The sequence below is a fragment of the Podarcis muralis genome, chromosome 17 (assembly GCF_964188315.1).
Source record: "Podarcis muralis chromosome 17, rPodMur119.hap1.1, whole genome shotgun sequence".
Classification (NCBI taxonomy): Eukaryota; Metazoa; Chordata; class Lepidosauria; order Squamata; family Lacertidae; genus Podarcis; species Podarcis muralis.
Window position 1 is genome coordinate 34,981,091 of NC_135671.1, and position 16,163 is coordinate 34,997,253.

At 44.0% G+C, this 16,163-nt stretch overlaps 1 protein-coding gene across 2 annotated transcripts; it reads right to left on the bottom strand.

The window, feature by feature from the left end:
- Window positions 1-1,816: 1,816 nt before the first annotated feature.
- LOC114587618 (surfeit locus protein 4-like) lies at window positions 1,817-15,687 on the bottom strand. Of its 2 annotated transcripts, none has more exons than XM_028712110.2 (6): window positions 15,547-15,687; window positions 9,042-9,228; window positions 8,127-8,203; window positions 6,069-6,112; window positions 2,954-3,140; window positions 1,817-2,420 (listed from the first exon to the last, which is right to left on the bottom strand). In XM_028712110.2, the coding sequence occupies exons 1-6, from the start codon at window positions 15,595-15,597 to the stop codon at window positions 2,154-2,156; spliced, it is 813 nt and encodes a 270-aa protein (XP_028567943.1). In that variant the 5' UTR covers window positions 15,598-15,687; the 3' UTR covers window positions 1,817-2,153. The 2 variants fall into 2 exon arrangements, with proteins under 2 accessions (XP_028567943.1, XP_028567945.1); XM_028712112.2 differs by lacking the exon at window positions 15,547-15,687 and adding an exon at window positions 10,779-10,800.
- Between the last annotated feature and the right edge of the window lie 476 nt (window positions 15,688-16,163).

The following is a 16,163-nucleotide window of genomic DNA, read 5'->3' on the forward strand; positions in this document are numbered from 1 at the left end:
AACACTCCCATTATGCAGGAATTGCTGCCTATTCCACTGAGACAAAAAAATATAAAGAGTTCATCTGAGGTACTGTAATTACCGTACTTCAGAGGAAGTTGTCAGAACAGCTACTTTTACAGCAGTCCAAAGGAAATAAAGAGGAAATGCCCTTCAAAGCCAATGCAAAGTCCCACAGCTGTCTAATTAAGGAAATGATGGGACTGCAGAGGCAGGAGCAGACAAAAAGGTAAGACTGGGATCTTCTAGTAGATCTCAAGGTGGTTTGCAGTAGACCAGCAGTATTATTAACAAGTTGACAACAAAATGATTTCATCTGAGACAGTTAACATAGTTGGCTTTCCTCAAGGCTTATTGGTGCTTTTTAAACTATTTATGTGTATGATTTATATACTGAACATTAAAAAAACTACGTTTATAATGTGTTTTTCTTTATGTCACTGGGTAAAGCAATATGCATATTAATAATGCTACTGCATACAGAAATAATTAGGAGAAAATATAAATCCTGGCAATGGTTAGCAGGGAACACCTACTGCAGAATATGAACAAAATGTTGAAAAGAGACTTGACTAATCAGTTTATTTCAATATTAAAATGCACCAACAGATATCGAGTGCAATAGTTCCTTCTTCCGCAAGCAAATCTGCTGCAGGGAGTAAGAAAAACTTCAGTCACATGAAGATCGAACACTTATAATATAAAGGCTTTTGCATTTTCCTCCCTCTTCAAAACAGAGGAAAATGCATTAGCAAAGCTCCAACTTCTTTCCTTGCAATTATGTGTCTATGCATTTTGCATTTGAGGCTGAATAGCTGTAAGGCAGCTTTTCATTCAGTGTGTACTGACAGTTGCATTCTTCTGCTGTGATTATCAAGTTCTTTTTGCCTTTCACACTTGCAGGACCTTTTTTTAAATACAAACTTTGTCCCAAAAGAAATCTAGGAAATGGGAAGTGAACCTTGAGTGGAGTTACTGAGACTTAAATACATGTCTCTTTTCTCATGAGAAATAACTTTTATTGAGTGTGTATAGCTCTGGACTTGCCCACTACCAGAATGCAGCCCTTGAGGGCTTTCGACTGAGTTAATGCCTCAGCCCCAAACAGGTTCCTCACCTTGGTTTAAATCCATTGCTTCTCCTATTCCTCCCCTAAGTTGGACACTTTGTCTTGAAGAACATCCTGAAAGGCACTCTTGGTCCTCAGAGCAGGTGTAGGGAACCTATGGCCCTTCCGACGCTGCTGAACTATACCTCCCAGCAGCCTCAGCTAACATGACAAGTAGCCATGGATACTGGGAGGTGTAGTTCAGCAACATGTGGAGGGGCCAAATGTTCCCCACACCTACCTTAGAGCAGCCTTTCCCTTCCAGATTCTTCCAACATTCAGGCTCATATCTAGGTGTTGGGAAGTTCTGCCACTGTGTTACTTTCAGGGTAATTCAGGCTTCCTCTGTTCCAGTAAGTCCCAGCTCTAAGGGAAGAATGCTTGGTAGAGAGAGGCAAAAATAGCACCATGTGTACACCCTGAGTCCTACTAAGAGGTGTCCAGGCAGGGTGTGTGTGTGTGTGTGTGTGTGTGTGTGTGTGTGTGTGTAGAGGTTAGAGGAGAAAAGAGGCGGAAATAATTTATAATCACAAACACTTGTGGACCTTAGAAACCCAGCATAGGCTTTGATTTCTAGACATTAGGCAGAGCAAATCTGGCGATGGGACTGCCTCATTAGCACAGCACAGGAGCGAAAATACAAGCTGGCCCTGCTTCCTCCTGAGGGAATGGGCAATGCCAAAGGATCTAGAATGCCCCTGTATACTCTACCAGAAAACCACTTTTTAATCCTGGCCTCTCACAAGGCAATACGTCACAGTGCCCCAGAAAACCATGGGGTCCCAAAGGGTAAGTATAAAAGTTCAGTAAATCAATATACATACATACATATATATAATTTGACTTTAATTTACATGTCTCAAACAGGATAGAAGGCAAAGGCTTTTCTACCCTGATAAGGCAACCGTGAACTATGATAAACCACAAGAGAATCAATCAAGGGAGAAGAAAATTCTACACAGGTTTGTAAAAGCTGTACTTTGTCCCCTTCCCTCCCTCCCCTCCCTCTCCCGCCCACACACTGAGCTCTGTTTAGAGTCCATCTTTACCACTTTTTCTTGTGTTCATCCATGGAAACCCCCCCAGGTCCCAACGCCACAACAAGCAGCAGGCCACCTATGACAGACATGGTCTGGAAAAAGTCATATTTGAGAAAGTCGTGGAGAGGCCTGTAAGTGGGGACGCTCCAGAAGGCATTCTGGATCAGGTTGATGATGAAAAGCCAGATGACTAGGGTAAGAGCAGCAAGCTTGGTCTTGAAGCCAATGGCCACCAAAATGATAAGCGCCATGCCAAAGATGTCCTGGAAAATCTAGGGAGGAAGACAAATACCACGCTTCAGTTTAATGCATTCTTTGCTTCAATCAATGGCTGGTGTCCCCAACTTGTTATCAACAACAGAGATCAGGCATGCACCCAAGCAAAACAAATGTTGTGACCTCCTCAATACATTATGAAAATGTGTCCGTATTTTCTTATTTGACTTAATTTGTTCTAGCTCTGTGATTGTTAAGAACAGGCAAGGTGTTATGTAAGGTGATGCAACAGCACTCTCTGAACATTTGCTGGCCTATTCAGCCCAGTGGTGTTTGAAAAAGACCCCAGAGTAGAAGAGAAGTCAAGTCTAGCAGATTCTCCACAAGGCTGCAGCAAAAGCCAAACTGAGTAGTTTCCTTTATTAGTCGGGATAATGTCTTAAATTTCAAGGGCTTGGTCTATTTACTATCCAGTGGTGAGGTAGCACACAATTGCCCAACTGAGTTTGTGCTTATTTCCATAGAAAACCAGCCAATTTTGCAGACAGAGAAAACCCAACCAAGTCTTGTAAAGGTGGATGCCACTCACAGTGAAGGCGCCAAGTTCGAAGTGCAGGAGTGTCATGAACATGAGAACCAGGAGCAAGCGCCCACCAAGCTGCATGTACTGCCGTGGTGAGATATCGTCCATGGTAGGGACTCCAGCAAACATGGACTTCCCCTCAGAACGAGATTCTGCAAGTAGCAGGAGCAGCCCACCTCCGAGAGCCAAATTCCTAAGAGGGAGAAAAAACGCAAGGGGCTCAGACAATTTGGAACTGGGGTCTGCAATGGAGGTATCAAACGGCATATTCTGTAACACAGTAGCACTCATCACCTGGACCTTCTCATGATTCTGCTGCTTCCCTAACCCCACAATTTTTGCCTTCCTAACTGCTGGGATGCACCTGGTGCTCTTTTTCCACACCTCTAAATGACACCTAGAATCATAGAGTTGGAAGAGACCACAAGGGCCATCGAGTCCAACCCCCTGCCAAGCAGGAAACACCATCAGAGCACTCCTGACATATGGTTGTCAAGCCTCTGCTTAAAGACCTCCAAAGACGGAGACTCCACCACACTCCTTGGCAGCAAATTCCACTGTTGAACAGCTCTTACTGTCAGGAAGTTCTTCCTAATGTTTAGGTGGAATCTTCTTTCTTGTAGTTTGGATCCATTGCTCCGTGTCCGCTTCTCTGGAGCAGCAGAAAACAACCTTTCTCCCTCCTCTATATGACATCCTTTTATATATTTGAACATGGCTATCATATCACCCCTTAACCTCCTCTTCTCCAGGCTAAACATGCCCAGCTCCCTTAGCCGTTCCTCATAAGGCATCGTTTCCAGGCCTTTGACCATTTTGGTTGCCCTCCTCTGGACACGTTCCAGTTTGTCAGTGTCCTTCTTGAACTGTGGTGCCCAGAACTGGACACAGTACTCCAGGTGCGGTCTGACCAGAGCAGAATACTGTGGCAATATTACTTCCCTTGATCTAGATGCTATACTCCTATTGATGCAGCCCAGAATTGCATTGGCTTTTTTAGCTGCCTATGGCAACTCTGGCCTGCTTGACTTAATTAAAGGTAAAGGTAAAGGTACCCCTGCCCGTACGGGCCAGTCTTGACAGACTCTAGGGTTGTGCGCCCATCTCATTCAAGAGGCCGGGGGCCAGCGCTGTCCGGAGACACTTCCGGGTCACGTGGCCAGCGTGACATCGCTGCTCTGGCAAGCCAGAGCCGCACACGGAAACGCCGTTTACCTTCCCGCTAGTAAGCGGTCCCTATTTATCTACTTGCACCCGGGGGTGCTTTCGAACTGCTAGGTTGGCAGGCGCTGGGACCGAGCGACGGGAGCGCACCCCGCCGCGGGGATTCGAACCGCCAACCTTTTGAACGGCAAGCCCTAGGCGCTGAGGCTTTTACCCACAGCGCCACCCACGTCCCTTTTGCTTGACTTAATTACTACCACTTAAAAACCCCTTCTGAGAGTCAGCAAGCCTAGTTTACCTTACTTGATACAGGTATTTTTCTTTAACCTAGATTACAATATCTTTCTCGTAGATGGCTGCCAATTCACTCAGTGTTCTAAGATAACCCTGGCCAGATAACCCAAGGAGGTGAGGATTGGATATTCTTCCTGCAACCACTTCTGTGATTTAGCATAGACAATGAGAAAGCTCTCCATACTGGGCTCCTCCTCCAGTTTAATTTTTAAAGCCTTGCCTCTTAACTCTTGCCAGGACGTGGCTCCTGCCTTGCCTTCGGCTTTTATGGTTGGAAAGAGGCTGCTGGGTTCTTTGTGGGGAGAGGGATCCTGCTTCTTCTGTGTTTTATTTGTTTGGGGTTACATGTTTTGCCTTTGGGGGGAGCATTCTGAGCTTTACCAAGTTTTCTTTTTTGAGATGGGTATTTTTGGTGCCTGTAAGTTTTATATTTCTAGATGTGCCACTTGGCCTTATAACGTTGAGAAGCCCCACTCTAGGACTTGTAAAATATTGAATAGTCCACAGCCCAAAGGGCTGAGTCATCCTTTCCCCAAGGCTGGCAGTTTTCCTCTATCACAGGACTCTAATTTTCCCCAAGAGATTAGAGAGCCTGTTGTTTTGTCTCCCGACATGTGCTTAGAGACAGTAAGCAAAGACTCAATGTCTGCCCCCCTAGGTCATGCATATAATTGGAAATGGACCTTTGATTCCAAGAACCCCTGAAAATAGGGCAAGTGTGAACCCTATCCTCATAGAGGTACAGAAATGTTTATAAAGATATTTTATTTTAGATTTTGGATTCTCAGAACCCCATTTCCTAAGAAGAAGTGTATTTACTATCTATTGAACTAATCTGCGTTGAGTTGAAGCTTTTGTGAGCCTAAGCAGTTATGTTTTGTTTTTATAAATTACTGTTTTGGCTTTATCAGAGAAGCTGGGGTACCCCCAAATGCCTAGAAAATGAGAAATATGTCTATTAATTATTATAAATAAGTTACCATTTGGACTAGTGGAAGCAACTATCTGAGAGTGCGAAACAGGGATTTACAAAAACAAAACAAAAACCCTGCTTGGCTTTTGGCACAATCAAGACAGCATCTTTATGGAATAAGGAACAAGGACCTCTCTTTGGATTATTTTTTTATGAAGAGAAACCTCTTCCAGCCTGCCAAGCACTTAAGGAGGGGCAGCTAGAGGAGGCAACTTGCAGACCCTGTATGGTTTTTGTCTTTATACAAGAATTACTATGGTCACTTTTTCAATCTACAGGGACTGGTGACAACACTGTGAGAGTTCTGAGTGAAAGGAGCTTGAGACAGAGCACAGTTGTATGCTCATGAAAGGGACTGCCTATAATGCGGGTGGTCACCATGACATTATCAAGTTGCACTATGTTGCTGAGCACAGCATCACTGGCCGGTAATCTTAGAGGTGGGATTATGTGCAATACAGCTTCCTTTCCCCCTTTATAAGCAACTTGTTTCCACCATCAAACTAGCAGCCAGCCTCTTCTTAGGCACACAAGTCAACCCTCTCTAACTTGTATAAGCGTACATGAAGGTGTGTGGGTGTGAGAGAATGAGACAAACATTTCCCATACAAAAGGTGAAGAACATCAAAATACCCCATCATGAATCCTCTGTGGAGTTACAACACAACATGCCTTCTGGTTTTAACTCACCTCATCAAGAACTTGAGGTCCCATAAAATACTGTAGGCAATTGTCTGAAAAACAAGAAAGCAGTAGGTAGTGATGAGGACACCATCATTAGTTTAGCTCAAGGGCTCTACATAATCTCCAGATTTCCTGGGATAGGAATGATTTCCTTGGCAGCAGCCGTGAACAGTTGTTGAGAGAGTTCCTAGAAAACAGCTTTGGGGGTAGGAGCTGCCTTTCATTGGGAGCTGGTGTGTGAGACTAATGTACACTTAGTTTTCAGGAAGATTCTCAAGAGTGTGCAAACAGGCATTAAAATGAGGAATGCAATTTAATGTAAGCAAGTGAAAAATGATGCACATTGGGGCAAATAATTCTAAATTTCACATATTGGGGAAATCCAATGTTGGAAGATTTAGGACAGACAAAAGAAGTTGTTTCTTCACACAGTGCAGTTAAACTAACCCCCCACCCCACCCAAGTTAGTGATGGCCATCAATTTGGAGTGCTTTAAAAGAGGACTGGACAAATTCATGGAGTATAAGGCTATCACTGGCGACTAGCCACAATGTCCATGTTCTGCCTCCACTGTCAGTCTGTGTGCCTCTGAATACTGGATGCTGGGAATCACAGGTGGGCAGTGTGCTGCTATGCTCAGGTTCTGCTTCTGCACTGTGAGAACAAGATGCTGGACCCTTGCCCTGATCCAGCAGGGCTCTTCTTATGTTCTTAGTGTAGTACAATAAATTATCACTAATGTGCAATGAGAGTGGTAGCTGAGTGTTTGTCTGCTGAAACAACGAAGAGTCTTCAGCCACCTTAAAGACTGGGATTTATTGGCGCAGAAGCTTTTGTGGACTATTGCTCATTTTATCAGAAGTATGAAGAGTCCTGCACCAGATGTGTACACACACAGGTACAGAGATAAGAGGTTTGCAAACACTGAGGCCAGGGAATAATTGAATTCAAGAAATAGCAGAAGACATTTCCCTGTTCCAGGCATAGCTCAAATGTGTACAAGCTAAGAAGAGAGTAGTCCATTCACAATGACAATTAATACTATCTTTCTAGTCTGTGGTTGCTGTTGTGACTAGATCAGTCTCTTCTTATCTTGTAAACTAGGGGAGACTAACCTGTGACTCTCCAAATGTTGCTGGACAACAACCCCTATCACCCAGACTACTGGAAAAGTTGGCTGTGGCTAATGGGAGTTTGAAGTCCATCAACATTCGAAGTGCTGCAGGTCAGCTACCCCTATTCTATGCAACTGAAGTTTGCAAAGAAATACTGGACAATTACTGCTGTCCTTTTGTTTATATTTATTTTTTTTCTTTTTGCATATTATATCAAGTAGGATAACACTTAGGCATCTAATGAAGTAGACTATACTTCAGGAAAGTACGTATCACAATCAATCTCTTAGACTTGGCACACCTACTTTGCTGAAAACAACCAGAAAGTAGAATAATACTTTTGAACAACTTGCTCACGAGCTCAAGACTTGCCAAATGCTGCACTGGACTCATGGAATTCTGTATTTTGCCTTAAAGATGAAAAAAATGTTTTGCAAAGAGAAGCCATCGAGGAAGAATATTGGGTCAAAACATGTTTGATAATTTAAGACTAAAAATATAGTTAATAAGCATCGTTTTTATAGTTAATGAACATTGTTTTATTGAAGCTTATTGGCAATAAGCATTGAATTGCATTGAAGTCTTTTACAATTGATATTCGGCAATAAATACAGAACTTCATATACCGTAATTTCAGTATACCTTAAACCTTAACATTTTATTCCTATATGGCTCCATCACTACTTCTGTTTTGGAGGGCAGATACAACCTTTCTGTTTAATGAAACCTCCTGCTTATTTAGACTGCTGTGAATTTTACTGCTTTCTATTCTGTTTACATTTTATAGTGTTTGTTGTTTGTTGATCTGAACTCTAGGAAGGAACGGAAGCATGTAAATAATTGTAAAGAAATGAAAACATGATCCTCCTACGCCGAAGCAGCTTGACTGGATCTGAGCATATCTTTTCACTCTGGGATCTAGATCTTGTTCCTTACACTTTCAACTCACCTGCATGAAAACAATTCCAAACAGGCCAAAGCATGCGTAAGGGACAAACTTTCTGGCGAGAACAAGCACACACCCAGCTAAAAGAACAAGAGAGAAGGTGTTTCAGGGACAACAGAAGAATTGCAACAAGGAAACAAAATACAGAAAGTGTTTTCCACATGCCCATTTCCTACACTTGTCCTGAAGCAGCTTTAAATGAAGAATGGGGGCACCCAAATCGTGGAATACGCTCCCCTCTTTGGTCTGTCTGGTGCCAATGTCAGTCTCATTCTGGTTCCAGGTTAAGACCTGGTAATTTTCTCAGGCGTTTATAAACTGCTAATTTTCCAAGTTACTATTATAGTAGTTGGCTGCTCTGTGTTTTAAGATTACAGTTATTTACTGTTAACATACCGTAAGTAAAGAAGCCATGAACCACCTTATTCTGCATGAGCATGCCCAAATATTAAGATCTTCTTTGGAGGACAATTCCTGAATTCCTGTCTTCTGAAGGGAGGCAGATGGAGAATGCTACTCTGCTGTGGTGCCTGGGTTGGAATACTTTCCACAAGGAAGCGTCTCTGGCACTGGGTGGATCTTTATATTTGCCCAGCCTTTTTAGTTTAAACTGTTAGGTTTTATTTTTTTTATTCTGGAGCTGTAAACATTTGAGGTTACTATACTACCTTAGTGTGTCTAGTTTCAAAGATCAGGGCTTTGACAAATTTTATGAAAACTAATGCTGTTTGATGTAAACATGAAACCTAGTCCCTAGTCTGTGTTCTAAATTTGGCCCTCAAGACAAATCACTCCCTGAAAGTTCTAGAAAGAATGCAAACATGTACTTGTGTCCCACCTTTGGCAGCAAGACCTATGGAGGATACCAGATCTGTGCCAGTCATTCTTTACCCAGTCGCCAAAGGAAGAAGCCCTTACCTAGCTGCCCACACATGTTGATTAATACAAAAAGTGTGGCTAAGAGTGCACCGCTTCCCCACGACATGTTGATGTAGTCTCGTTGCTCATTCCACTGGAACCACATCCTGATGCCATCCTCCAAGAAGGTGCTAATCAGGCAGAGGTGAGCCAGATGAGGTAGGTAGTGCTTTGTCACACGCAAGAACTGGAGTGAAAGAAATGCAACATGAGAGACAGGACAGTGGCCCTAAATGGCTGCAGAAATGAAGGTCAGCCTTGCCTAGACTTAATACCAACTTTGTCCAAATGATCTCTGGGTTCTTCTGCTCCACAAGGTGGCAAATATATACTACATATGTTCAACATCTGGAAGGCCAATTTATACATGCAAAAACAAGCTACTGATGTTATAACTTGGTGTACTGGTCAAGTGTAGGTCACTCCAAACACTTTCGATTTCAGACCTGCTCCTGAATGAAACATGTAGACAAGTGAAACTAATCTCTTACAGAGTCTGAGTCTGGTACTACTTATCATTTCCCCTCATATCAGGAGACAAAACAACAATATAGATTCTGCTGCTCACGGTAAATCCAAATGCTAAATCTATCTGTTTGAAGACGTAGTGGCTCCCGACTTATTTTCTCTGCTCCCCAGCTCCCCTCTCACACACAAAATTCCTCTCAAGCAGCAGTTTGTAAACTTTTTCTTTTTTGCAAAGATAACTTAAAATGGCTAGTGGCCTTGATGGACTACTTAATAAACTTTCTCCCCTTCATCACCAGCAACAGCAAAACCAGTTCCTGTTGATGTTGGCATCCATCTGTCTTAAGTGACAAAGGAGTGTCTCATATATAATGAAAATCATGGGACCTAGGCCAGGGCCTTGTTAACCTGTTCAGCCTCGAATCAAAATGGCCTTTGGCTATGTTATTGGGGGGCAGGGGAGGAAATCTAATGCAGGGCAAATACAGATATCCCCAACTGTTCTGCATAATTCCACAGACCGCCTGCACCAGGAGCGCCATCTATAGGGGGCTGTGGGGCCGGCCAGCCCCCAATATTTTCAAGGGGACCGCCCACCAACCCCCATTCCACAGCAATCCTTAAAAGGACGCACCAGGACAAAATGCTTGGCCATGCCACGTCCTTATGAGGGTCGCCAGGGAAGCATCAGGGCGAAACTTCGCCCCACATGCTCCTTTCACAAAGGTAAGGTGGCTGGTTGAGGATGGGGGATGGCAGGCCGAGTCAGCCTGACCGGGTTGGGGGCATTGTGCGTGTGATATCATGCACGTGTGATGGGCTCCCCAGTATTGGGCGCAACTCAGCACGAATGTACCTTTCAGGGAAGTTTGAAACTTCTTCTCTAGAGAACCTTTATGTTCCTTTCTAGACTATGATTGGGATAATTAATTATCAGACCACTTAATTTTCACTTTCCACACTATTTCCCCAGCTCAATGCTTTCTGGCTGAATAGAAGAAGTGTGCTTGTCTAATCTGTGCTAAAAAACCCCAGGCCCATATTATTCTCATAAACATGGCCTATCTTGTCTGTCCCCTTGTAGAAAAGCCAATAGATTGTTGTTTCCCAATCCAGCCAATGAACCACACACTGTTTTCCCAGTGTTAGAAATTCTCCTCCAAGAAAGCCAAAGAAAACTCATGCGCACAAAACAGAAATATTTTTGGAGATCCATAACATGGAATAAAACTCTACAATCAATTAATTATACATGTAAATTCCAAGCACCTTCATTCTGCTTTGGCTACTTCTTGGGTGCTGTTGCTCGCTCTGTGATTCCTCTCTGCATTAAGATCTCACTATCTTTACAGGCCTAGAAAGCAAACAATGTATTCCCATGTCATGGGAGGCTCATTTGACCATAATAAAACTAGGTGGTAAATTTGAAACTAATATTTATCTCTTCCTAACTTCCCTCATAGGGTTGTTGTGAGGGTAAATAATAAATGTAAACTGAGAAGCACCATGGAGATTGTGAACAACTACTACAGCAACAAGCTGGTAGCATAACTGTTGTCTGCAGGGTACCATGACCCTCATAATTTCCTCCAAAGAGTAGCAGAAGAACCCTGCAGAAAAGATTTTGAGGTGTCCCAAGAGGAGAGGAAAGGGAAGATTTGCTGTGTGAACTGAACTTTGCATCCACAACACTGATTACACCTGGTGTCATTCAAAATTGTGAGCCCTAAAGGGAAATAATAATAATAATAATAATAATAATAATAATAATAATAATAATATTGATCCATGCAAATTTACAGTGGAAGCAATAGTGGATGCAGAAAAAAGTGTATCCAAGCCCAATTCCTACTTTTTTATTTCAGTGGTAAAGCAGCAGCTCCCTTCACTGTCCACAAATGATCCTTACATGGTAAGAGGGCTGGGATCAGAGAACACGCTTCACATGATTCTATTCTACAAATCCAATCTACTACCACCCTTGGATCTTTTGTGTGAGGAAAAGAACTGCCCCTTCAACAGTTGATGAGCCCCAGACAGTACAGCACATTCCATGGCAGCATGAGGTTAGCATACGAGCACAAAACTGGCCCCACTATTTTTATGCAAGGATCATTAGTCTTGTTAGAGACCCTCTCCTACCCCCATGGCCCTGCAGACTTCAACAATAAAGGAAGCAATAGTAGGGCTGCATCATTTAAATTGCAATCTTATGCATACTAATTTAGAATTCAACTACTGAATTCAAATGGCTTTACTCCCAGGTAAGCAAGCACAAGGCTACAGCTGCCAACACTTAATTGTTGTGATGAATTAAAAGACTTTTAATTAATTTCAACATGTACTCTGATTAAAAAGGCAAGTCAGTGGTGAAGTTTTGAATTATTTTTCACTCAAGTCCTTAATAAAAACGGTGTATGGTAGGCACCACTTTAGAAGAGGCATCTCTCACATAAGAAGGAATGCTTCTCCTAAGATGGAACCGGACAGGACACAAATAGACTAATTTATCAACTAAGTAACCTTCCCTTCCCATTCTCGAACTTTTGTTTGTTCAAATGAAGAACATATGCAGATTTAACTGATTTAATAAAACACCATATGACTGGTGAATACTTCTTTTAATTAAAAATTATGATTAATTGATGAAGTTTTCTTTTCATTACCAGTTCTAAGTGATATAAAGTTCACAGTCTTAAGAGCAACTTCTGGTGTTGCTTTATGTGGAGAACAAGAAGAGCAAGTCACTTCATATTCCTCAGGCAACTTGTAACTTCAAGAAGTTGCCCTCAATGAGGCCCACCCATTCTGCCTTGGTACACGTCACAACATTTATGCTTACCATCCCAATTACACGCAACTGAGTTTACAAACTTGAGTTTAAAAACTCAGTGTTTGTAAACCTCCAGTTTACAAATTATGTTGACGTTTACATGTAGATAAAACTCATGATCAGAATGGACCGCAAGGCTGCAATCCTATGAATTTGTCCAGGAATATGCTATACTGAACATGGGAACAACTTTTAAATACAAATACACAGGACACTGATAAACCTGTTTTTCACCAATATAATGTTGTCTGCATTATATACCTAAATGTATCATGCAAAAATTAAATCCACTTATCCAAAATGCCCTGACTGCCAGAAAGATAATCAAGGCACAAAGATAGCCAAGGCAACAAAAATAAAAAACGTTTTGTTCATTTTGGCTGACTAATGGACCTGCATTGCATACCATGTGACTGGTTGAAATTGCCAAAAAGGTTAAGAAAAAAACAGGTATTATGTTATAACCTGTAGATGTACAAGGAAGCTCTTTAATAACATATTTAAAAATGCACTTGATGGCAAAGAGTTGATAAATCCCATTTAATGTAAGAGTGCACACACATAATCACACCTTTTCATTCCAGATTAACCTGGAAGAATTGTCTTCACTTTGCATAGCTCAATGGACACAATCATTGACACAAATCAGAAACCCATTCTAAGCCTACATATGCATTGTTTTACTCTCCAGTACTTATTTTAATGGCAGCTGTGGACAAAGTACAATGGCCAACTTTATGTAGGTATATTATGCACAATTATTTGATGTATGAAAATAACCACAACACTTAAGTGTTGTTCCTGGTGGCCAAATCAGTGCTGAAATCACTTCCACCTAGTTGGATTCAACACCAGTAATGTCAATATACAGTTAAATGTGGAACTTGTGGCTTTTCCTATGTTGTTGGGCCACAAGCTTAACATGAGTCAATGTTGTGATACATCAAAAGTAGTATAGTGTCCGGAACAAGGGAAGTAATAGCACTGCTCTATTCTGCCTTGGTTAGACCACAGCTGAAGTACTGTTTCCAGTATCTAAATTTCTCCATGTGTGTTTTGCTACTGGTGCAAGTCCAATTGAAACCACAATGAGATTTCTGGGCACCATTTTGGCAAGTGACATCTCCATCAAGCCAGCTGATTCACACACTGTCCTCCATCATCACATCAAATAAACTAAGTGCAAGGCTGAATACTGATATATTTGACTGTGTTGCAGACTTTCCACAGGCCACCTAAATGGAACTCACGAACTACAGTTTAAAAATCTTACTCCACTGTTAATACTATTTCCATTTCAACTGTGTGTCTCCTTGCATACTGGGCAAATGAATAAGAGCAAACTACATATAGTTGAGATGATAGAATTAAAGAATTGTAGCATTGGAAGGGATCTGAGAGACATCTTGTCCAACCCCCCTGGGCAAACATACATTCCACTGTGGTGGCCGTAACCTAGGTTTAAGGTGCCATTTGGCTCTTAGCTTTTATTAAGTTTCTAACACTGACTGTGCCCAGTTCTGGGCACAATTTAAGGAGGTTGACAAGCTGGAACGTGTGCAGAGAAGGGCAACCAATATGATATGGAATCCAAGTCTGATTAGGAATGTTTAAGGGAATTGCGTATGTTTAACCTGGTAAAGAGGAGATTCAGAGGAGGTAAAACAGCCATCTTCAAATACCTAAATGGCTAGGATAGAGCAAACTTGTTTTCTCATGCTCCAGAAGCTAGGACCTGGACCAATCACTTCAAGTTACAAGAAAGGAGATTCTGACTAAACATCAGGAAGAACTTTGTGACAGTAAGACCTGTTTCAACAGTGGAATGGACTCCCTAGGGAGGTGGTGGACTCTCCTTCCTAGGAGGTTTTTAAGCAGAGGTTGGGTAGCCATCTGTCAGTTTAGATTTAGTTGAGATTCCTGCATTGCAGGGAGTTGGACTAAATGACCCTTGGGGTCCCTTCCAGCTCTACAATTCTGTGGTGCTATGATCTTCTACCACCCCTCACCACGCTGGCTGTGGCCAAAAGTGGTTGGAATTCAACAAGGATTAGATTCCACATCCTTGATAAACAAAAACCATGTCACACAGGGCTGGTGCAGCATGAAGCCAACTTTGCACCAGCTCTTGGTACTTCCAGGAGGCTGGGGGAACGATTGACCGTCATGGCCTATCCCAGCATCAGCCGTTTGCTGCTGCCAGCTTCCTCTGGAGTAAGGATATGGGGGCCAGTTGTATGACACCTAGCCTGAAGAGAGGACCCTTTTCCCTGTAAACTGCATTTTAAGCCAGGCTCCTTGAGGACAGGAAGACAACTTCATTGTCAGTTAACTCATTTCACTTTATCTTTAAGCCTCACTTGTGGTTATTTCGCAATACCGGATTTATTCTGTTGTCATTTCTGAATAACTGGCATGCTCTTTATTTGGCAAATTTTTGGAATGTTAGCTCAGCTCTTTGTGGGGGGAAAGTGGCATATAAGTAAACGCAACCAACCAATCCAATCCTTTTAGTTTCCCCACCCAGAGTCAATTCGCCCATCCACCCCCTTATGCCTTAGGCTCCAGATCGTGCTCGGTGGGATACCTTTTGGCACGTCTGAGGCAAGACCAGCCACACGAGCTTCTCACCCCCCCCCCCCAGATGCAGGCCCAGGTCACCTCACTCGTGCGTGGGCCATGCTAGGGCAGCAAGCTAACTTAAGGGGCTGCAGGGCAGGCCCCTAGGCACGCTTTCCAGCCGCTTTCCACCCCTCGGAATTTGCCACCTGAGGCAGCTGCCTCACGGCAGGGCCGGACCAGCGAGGAGAAGCGAAAGCGGCCGCGCCTGAGGAGAAAAGTTCCTCCCGAAAAAGGAGGCAAGCGGCTCACAGGGCTGCCGGCCTCCTTCTCTCAGGAGGACGCCCCTCCCTCGGGCCGAAGCGCCGCCGCTCTGCCCTGGCCTCCGCGGGACCCGGCCTCTGCCCTCCGCGCCCCTCGCCAGCAGAGCGGGCCTTCCACGGAGGGCGCTTCTCCCCCTCACCGCCGCCATCTCCCCGCCCGCGAAAGGCAGGCGAACGGGAAGGGAATAAAGAAGCGAGGGAAATGGTACCTTCCTCCAGCTGGCCCTCCCCTCCTCTCAGGGAAAGATGGTACGGCCCCCAGCACGCGGCTCATTCGGCCGGCCGCGGAATTCCATCCGAGGAAGGGAGGGGAGGAACTCACCTGATCGGCCAGGTCTTCGGCCGCCCCCATTACATCGCCGCTGGGCGCCATGGTCCGCTGAAGCGAGGCTCGGCCACGCGCGCGCGCCTTCTCTTTCTCCCTGCCTCCCTCCCCCCCGCACTTTCCTGAGGGGCTCCACGAGTAAGTGGGCGGAGCCTGAGCTCAACCAACCGCAGGCCGAGCCAGCTCCTTTACCAACCCCTCCTCCGGATCGCCGTGCGGTTTAAGGCCGCGATTGCTACGGTGGCCGACTAGGCGCTTGTTACAATCAGAGCTCCGGCATTTACAGCAGTCGACTTTTCCCGCCCTCGCCTCCAGGGTCAAAGGTCGGGGTAACGTCCCTCTGCGTCCACTTGACGCGACTGTCAATACCAGCTCTCGGCTCTCAGTGGAGGCTCAAGCTGTCTGTCACTCCTACTTTCCCGCCCCCTGTCTCTATGGGTCAGCTCAGCTTCCGCCGTGACAGCGTCTCACCCGCCGCCGGCAGCTTGTTGCCGTGGCAACTTCGCTTAAGCGCCGACTGGCGAGTCAGGCTAATGCATGAGTGCCACGTATATACAAGGCCCGTTTTCCCTTCGGATAAAATTATAAAAGGCGCTGCCTTTAAAGCACATGCG

Excerpts from the sequence above, each read along its gene's own strand:
- LOC114587618 (XM_028712110.2), bottom strand. The coding sequence starts at position 15,597 with ATGGCGCCCAGCGGCGATGTAATGGGGGCGGCCGAAGACCTGGCCGAT. Across the intron at positions 6,113-8,126 it reads TTGGAATTGTTTTCATGCAG|ACAATTGCCTACAGTATTTT; the intron begins GTGAGTTGAAAG and ends CTTGTTTTTCAG. Across the intron at positions 3,141-6,068 it reads GACCTCAAGTTCTTGATGAG|GAATTTGGCTCTCGGAGGTG; the intron begins GTGAGTTAAAAC and ends TCTCCCTCTTAG.